This window comes from Adiantum capillus-veneris, chromosome 15, assembly GCF_014529385.1.
Source record: "Adiantum capillus-veneris isolate H3 chromosome 15, ASM1452938v2, whole genome shotgun sequence".
Taxonomy (NCBI): domain Eukaryota; kingdom Viridiplantae; phylum Streptophyta; class Polypodiopsida; order Polypodiales; family Pteridaceae; genus Adiantum; species Adiantum capillus-veneris.
Window position 1 is genome coordinate 149,377,147 of NC_140945.1, and position 6,516 is coordinate 149,383,662.

General features: G+C 43.8%; 1 protein-coding gene across 6 annotated transcripts in view; it reads left to right on the forward strand.

Annotated features, from left to right (window-relative positions):
* The window catches only part of LOC147441662 (uncharacterized), a 42,342-nt gene extending 36,130 nt beyond the window's left edge, over nt 1-6,212 (forward strand). For 4 of the 6 annotated variants that reach the window (XM_086483220.1, XM_086483221.1, XM_086483222.1 and 1 more), the window contains 4 exons: nt 1,547-1,723; nt 1,789-2,064; nt 2,153-2,766; nt 2,854-5,934. In XM_086483220.1, the coding sequence (XP_086339346.1) occupies nt 1,547-1,723; nt 1,789-2,064; nt 2,153-2,766; nt 2,854-5,794 (4,008 nt within the window). In that variant the 3' untranslated portion in view covers nt 5,795-5,934. Of the gene's footprint in view, nt 1-67; nt 1,313-1,480; nt 1,724-1,788; nt 2,065-2,152; nt 2,767-2,853 lie in introns of those variants that run through there. The other 2 variants (XM_086483223.1, XM_086483219.1) reach the window with 2 other exon arrangements.
* Nucleotides 6,213-6,516: the final 304 nt, after the last annotated feature.

Below are 6,516 nucleotides of genomic sequence, written 5' to 3' on the forward strand. Positions count from 1 at the left end.
CACGCTATCTGTAGGGGAATAAGTGAGTGAGTAAGTTAAAACTCACTTTCCCTTTATTATTTGTATAGGACCAATTTATAAGTTAGTGGCCAAGTTGAATGTGAACTTGGCCAAAGGTTAGTAACCTTTAAAATATACATTAAAGGGGGCCATTTGGGCCTTTAACCCAACAATAGGCAAGGTTTTTGACTTACTAACCTGCTGAGGGTTAGGTAGGGTAAATTATCCACTAGACCCAACGAAATAAATCATATTAATGATATTTTAATGAATTGAACCAGGGGATCAGTTTTTGAGTTAAACTATTGCACATCTGCCCACTTGGGAATCTGATCAACGCGGAGGGTTACCTGCTGAGGGTTAGGTAGGGTAAATTATCCACTAGACCCAACGAAATAAATCATATTAATGATATTTTAATGAATTGAACCAGGGGGTCAGTTTTTGAGTTAAACTATTGCACATCTTGCCCACTTGGGAATCTGATCAACGCGGAGAATGGCTCGTTGGATTCCCCTAACCATTTGTCAAAACACGTGTATAATCCCGGTCTTTCCCAAGGTTAACAAACATACTAGTATCCTGCGCAAATGTGTGTAAAGCATCAAGATGGCGCTGCATCCCCTCAGGTGAATCTGAAATAAGCACAATATCATGTGCATACAACATTAGGGGTGTCCATGTCCTTGCCAATTGTGTTCCTCTGTCACCCTCCCTCTCTACGTAGTTTGAAGCCTCATCCACATACATGCCAAAAAGAGTGGGGGATGGTGGGCAACCCTGCCTCACCCCAATGGTGGAGTGAATGATCTCTGACATTCCCTGGTGCGTATGCATTCGTCCTGTAACTGTCCTGTACAAGGTCATGATCCCCCATATTTGAGAGAGAGAACACAGGCCACAATGCAAGAAAAACAGAGAGAAGTAACATGGAATGCCCATTTTTTGGCCTCTGGTTTCAACTATCCCTGTGTCCCCCTCGTGTCAACGTTGTCCAAGCCGTCCCCCTTGTTTCAAACCCCCCTTGGGAATCAAGGTTCCCCTCTAAACCCTGTCCCTCGTTCCCCGCCTTGACTATTTGGGATGTGACCCATGTTCCTATGAATTTGGTGCTCTAGAGATATGGTGTGCATAGCCTGTTGCCCTGTGGTTTGGAGTGAGTTGTTGTTGCATGGAGCAGGTCAGTGAGGCGTTTTGTCTTTTCAAATGAAGGATGTTCAATGGTTTTTCGCAGTGCTTGGGCCACAGAAGAGCTTCGGGCAGGTTTATGCAGCAGCTTCAACTCAGCTTTTGCCTTTTATTCAAGCTGCATGTACAGTGCTGCATTCCTATCTTTTTTCTGTCTGTACTGGCTTTTTCCCCATGGTTGTTTGCATTATGTATCTCAGCGATCCTTTCCCAATTTATTGTGTGCTCGTATGAATAAGTGTCTACTCATTTATACCATTGTTGTATTTCATTTAATTCCCCTTTTGGGCAGGCTGATGTAGAAGTGTCTACTCATGCATACCATTGTCGTATTTCATTTAATTCCTCTTTTGGGCAGACTGATCTTACTTTGGGTCCCAAGGCTGGAGAACCTGGTTTTACACCCTATGTTGGAGAAGCAATCACCAGTCCAAATCGAAGGGCTGTCATCAATCTTGTGAAGGATATTATCACCAGATATCCCTCCTTTGCCAAGGCCATACAAAAAAGATATCTGGGCCCGTCAGGAAGAATGGTAAGATTTGGGTTGAACAAGAAGAGTTACTTTGTTTGTCATATTTATTTTCGTTAATGTTGCAGGCGCTTCCAGTGTTATTTATGAGCACATACTTACTTGGATCAAAAGGACAAGCAGTTTTAGAGGATGAAGATGGTCTAAAGTGGAAAGTCGAATGGATGGGGTACATGCAATCTGGAAGGAGGCTTGCATTTACTCTCGGGTGGCCAGAATTTGTGTCATTTCGAAATGTTCAAGATGGGGATGTACTCATCCTTGAAATACTAGCGCCAGATTATTTCAGGGTTCATGTCATTCCTGTTGATGCTCCCTCCCTGAGGCAAGCGAGCTTAGATTTGGTATGTAATTTGCACTAGACTGTCAATCTCATTCAAACTTGTTTCATGGTCCCAGTCAAATTCAAGCTTTGTGGTTTTGCTTGTTAAGAATGATAATGGAGAAGCATACGGTATGTCCATGGATTCACCAGAGTTGGAAAGTGATTTCGAAGAGGATACAAATCTAGCACCGAACAGTGGGGAGCTCAGAGTTTCTTTTCCTCTCCTTGGAAGATCAACTGCAACTGAGAGTATAGCTTCAAGAAGCGAGAGATGTCCAGAAAGAAATAATGCCAATGAATCTTCTGATTTGAAATACACAAATACGGATAATGGATGGGTGCAGGTCAGTGGACTTGATCAGCTAGTTCAGGCATCCCTTTTATCTGTAGATTGTTTGCCTGAAAGCTCAATGCACATGGAGAATGAGAAACGCCCATCTTTGGAGGGGGTGGTCTCAACTTCAACATATGCGCCAATGAGGGGTACATCATTTAGGGGTGTCGTAGAAAAGCCCATTTTCAATAAGAAGCAGACTTACGAAGCTCAATTCTGCCTATCAGTCAGGGAATCATGCTCTCAGTATGCTCTACATGGATTCTGTTATTGCATTAAGCACATACTTGAAGAGCCTTCGGCTCCTTATAAGCAATGTGATTTTGTCGAGGGATTCACGCGTGCAAGATGCTCGTTTCCAGTGTGTCTCCACCTAGAGGACACCAGGTAACTTCCAAAACGTGATGTGCTTTGTTGTATCGATAGTTGGTTTGAGGTATGAAACTTGAACAGTTTTTGCTGTTTTAATTGCAGATTCTGTCAAGCCCATCAACAGGGGGGGTCTGTGGTTCCAAATGGACGTATCTTGTTACAGAAATATGAGAACAGCCTGTCCAATTTGGGGCCATTCTCTTCAGTGATGATGACAGCAGTGATGGCTCATCAGTTAAGAAATGAGGGCTATGTACAATTCACTCATGATACTCATACACTCCGTCCTTATCGGAGCTTGCAACCTGTAGCTCACGCTTCAAGAAAATTGCCACAAACAGATGTTCCTTCTCTCAGTAGTCTCGGACGTGCTTTAGCTACTGCGGCTGTCAACCGGAGGCACTTTGACACTGAAGCAACCAAGAATGCTAGTGAGAGTAAAATTTTACATTTGTTTTCTTCGAGAGACCATGAATATGGTGCTGAAAAGAAAGATGTACTCCACTTAACTGAGAGTGGAAGTTTTGGAGGAGCATCCAAGGAAAGCAAGAGTTTTTTTGCCAATTTGAGCAAAGACGGTCTTAGAAGAAATGCCTCAGAAGAGAAGGAAACCCAGTCTCTTTTAGATGTGGGACCAGTGAATGTTATGCAAGTGGGGCAGATGTGGGATCCTTCGAAATGGCAAAACCATCCTTTGCTGAGCTCAACTGAACTGGAGCACCAAAAGCAGCAGATTATGCCAATGTCAGAGACTGGAGTCTTGAGTGCTGTATCAGACGCTGGAGTAGTGAATGCTACGACAGTGGGTGGCCAGTCTGCTGCTGAAGGGAATTTTAGACTGGTCAACTATAATAAGAAGCAGAAAGAGCTTGAAATAGTGCGAAGTCAGGGTAAACGCATTTGTTTTTCTCGGTTTGTAGGTGTCCGCAAACGACCTTGGGGTGCCTATGGTGCTGAGATACGTACCCCTGAAGGGAAGAGATTGTGGCTAGGAACCTTTACAACAGAGGAAGAAGCTGCACATGCCTATGATGAAGCTGCCCGAATGTACCGTGGCAAGGGAGCAGTAACCAACTTTTTGCAAGGAGCTGTGCAAACTGCAGATGCGAGCGGTCCTTCACAAACTGATGCTTCTGGGTTGTTGAAAGAGACTCCAAAAAGGAGGAGATCATCGACTGGGAAGAAAAAAGATGAGGCCACAGCATCCAAAAACAGGTTGCTCAACAATTCAGCAGCTTCTGGTGGTTCAGAAGCTGGAACTGATATAACTACTTCGGCTTTCAAAGAGGACATAGAGGTTTCCAAAGCTCAAACCACTGATGGTGACAAGGAGGCATCAGTTTATTGTGGAGTTAATAGGGCAGCAGAGATTGACGGGTCTTCTGACCAAGAATTGCAAGAAACTTCAAGATGCCTTCTCAGTTTGAGAGATGAGCCACACTTGAGCTTTAACCTGGGGGAGTCTGGTGCAAAATCTCGTCAAGGATTTTCCAAAGAGGAGGGAGACTCTAAGGATAACCCAAGTAGTAGCTCATGCTTTATGCGAAGTGATGCTTCTCTGAGCCAACTAGATGGTGCAGAAAGTGCTGATCAAAAGGGTGCTTTGAAGCAACACAAAAAGCGATCTTTTATTCCGCGTAGTGGCAGACAAAGAAAGAAATTCAAAAGCCTATCATCAGCTGTAGCAGGAATGCAAGAAGCTGATATTCAGGCTGAATGCAACACCAATACAGAACAACGAATCTGCGAAGAAAAAAGTTTGGATTCTTTATCACTCCACAAGGATTCTGGTGAGTTTCAAGACCATGATGAAACAAAGAGCTCTTCTACAAGTACATTAGCTGACAAAGTTGAGAAGTTGTCTACTGGAGACCAGAGCATTGGTGCGGGTACCCATGTTAAAAAGAAGCGGAAGAGTGAGATGCTTGACAGGCTTGTCACCCAGCCTGGATGGGCTCCCGAGGCTTGTGAGGCAGTCAGTGGTGATGAGAATAAGGCTGCCTTGAGCGTGCCTAACCAAAACTTTAGTCTTAAAGTCTGCAAGGAGGAGCCTGGAGCACAAGTTTCCATGAAACAGGCTTCAACCAAAATTTGTGATATTTTAAGCTTGGCACTTGAATTGTTTCCGGTCAAAGCAGAGATTATAGACAAGGAGGAGGTTGGAGAGTTTGATGGAAGGCGTCCTGCGGTTGACAGCACAGAGCAGGAAAAAGAGGAAGCAAGCTGTAGTCAGCGTCAGAAAGCTGCAACTCATTCTGAAAGTGCTGAAGGTGGACGCCCTTTGAGGCGGCATAGAAGAACAATGCCATCATCTTCTGCTGCTACAAGAACCCGGCGTACGAGATCGCTTTATGGGTTTGATAATGACTTTTATATTGAGTCTGAGTACTCTCGCATATACAAGACGACTTCCCGACAACGTGCTTTGCAGGATAAGCAGGAGCAAAGATGTTCAAAGGATAAGGACAGAGATGATATCGAAGGTAATTCGGACGACACTCAACACAAGCATAGCTATGACGACGGTGAGATGAATAGAAGCCCCAATAACACGAGTAGAGTGAAGGAAGAGGATCCAAGTGAAACTAATGGCAGGGATATGGAACGTCCTCTGCCACTTCATTGCTCTAATTGGCCTGCTCCTTCATTTGGCCAGCTAGGGAGTAGTGAAGTAGCCACAGCAGAGTCCTGTGAGAGGAAATCGACAAAGCAATCGGAACCTTTAGCAGAGAGGCACAGAGTTAGCTCTGGTATGGGTTCTTCTGGTGCTGCACCAAAGCAGCACAGTAGCCGTAGTTGTCTTCCTTATCGTGGTGTTTATGTTACTAGGCACAAATACCAATCGTTATACTATAATCCGTCAACAAAGAAGCACACGTACTTGGGTACATTCTGCACAGCGGAAGAAGCTGCTTGCGCCTACGATGGGATGGCGATAAGGCAGTTTGGAGACTCTGCTGAGCTGAATTTTCCACCAGCAAGCCAACCAGTTTCAAGCAGTACTGCTGCATTGGATTCTTTTCCTCAGACACATGAAAGCTAGAGAAGGGAAGCTTAGCTTTTTTCTGGTGGCAGGTCCTCAGAGCCTCAGCTTGGGGCTCTGCTGATTGTAATGGTGGGAAGCACTTTCCGAAGTGCCGTGGCTTTTTGCTCTTGAGCTCTATCTCATGGGTCTTCAGAGAAAATATACCATGTCAAATAATCTGTGGAAGGCAGAGGAAATTTAAGCTTTCTTTGAAGAGTCCTGAAGCGTATACAGTGGAATGATTTTTTGTGGGAATCTTGTATTTATATTCCCAATTTCTTTGTATTTTGTAATTGTCTTGCAATGGCAGGTGGAAGTTTTGATTGGTGGTGTTTCAATTTGAAGCTACCTTTGTGGCTTGCAGAACGCTGTACAGAGGGTTTTCCAAAACCTCATTAATATACAAGAAGGTTTAATTGATCTTCTATACACAAAATTTGAGTTCCTTGTGCTTGGAGGGCTCTGCTTATATGAATTAAGGACTAGGGTGGTCACAAAGCACAAGCTTAAGCCTTTATCTCATGGGTCTTTGTTAAAAAAAAAGTATGTAGGGTAGAGGAGCCAATAAAAGGACGGTCCCAATCCTTTGTATCTTTTTCATTATTTGAATATTTGGTGTGGACGACATTTTGTACCTAAAGATTTTCACGTCAACCATCTTTGACATAAATTTGATTCAAAAAATCATGGAATATCATAAGAGATGGAATTGTGAAGATTGGAATTCCCTTAAATTGGCC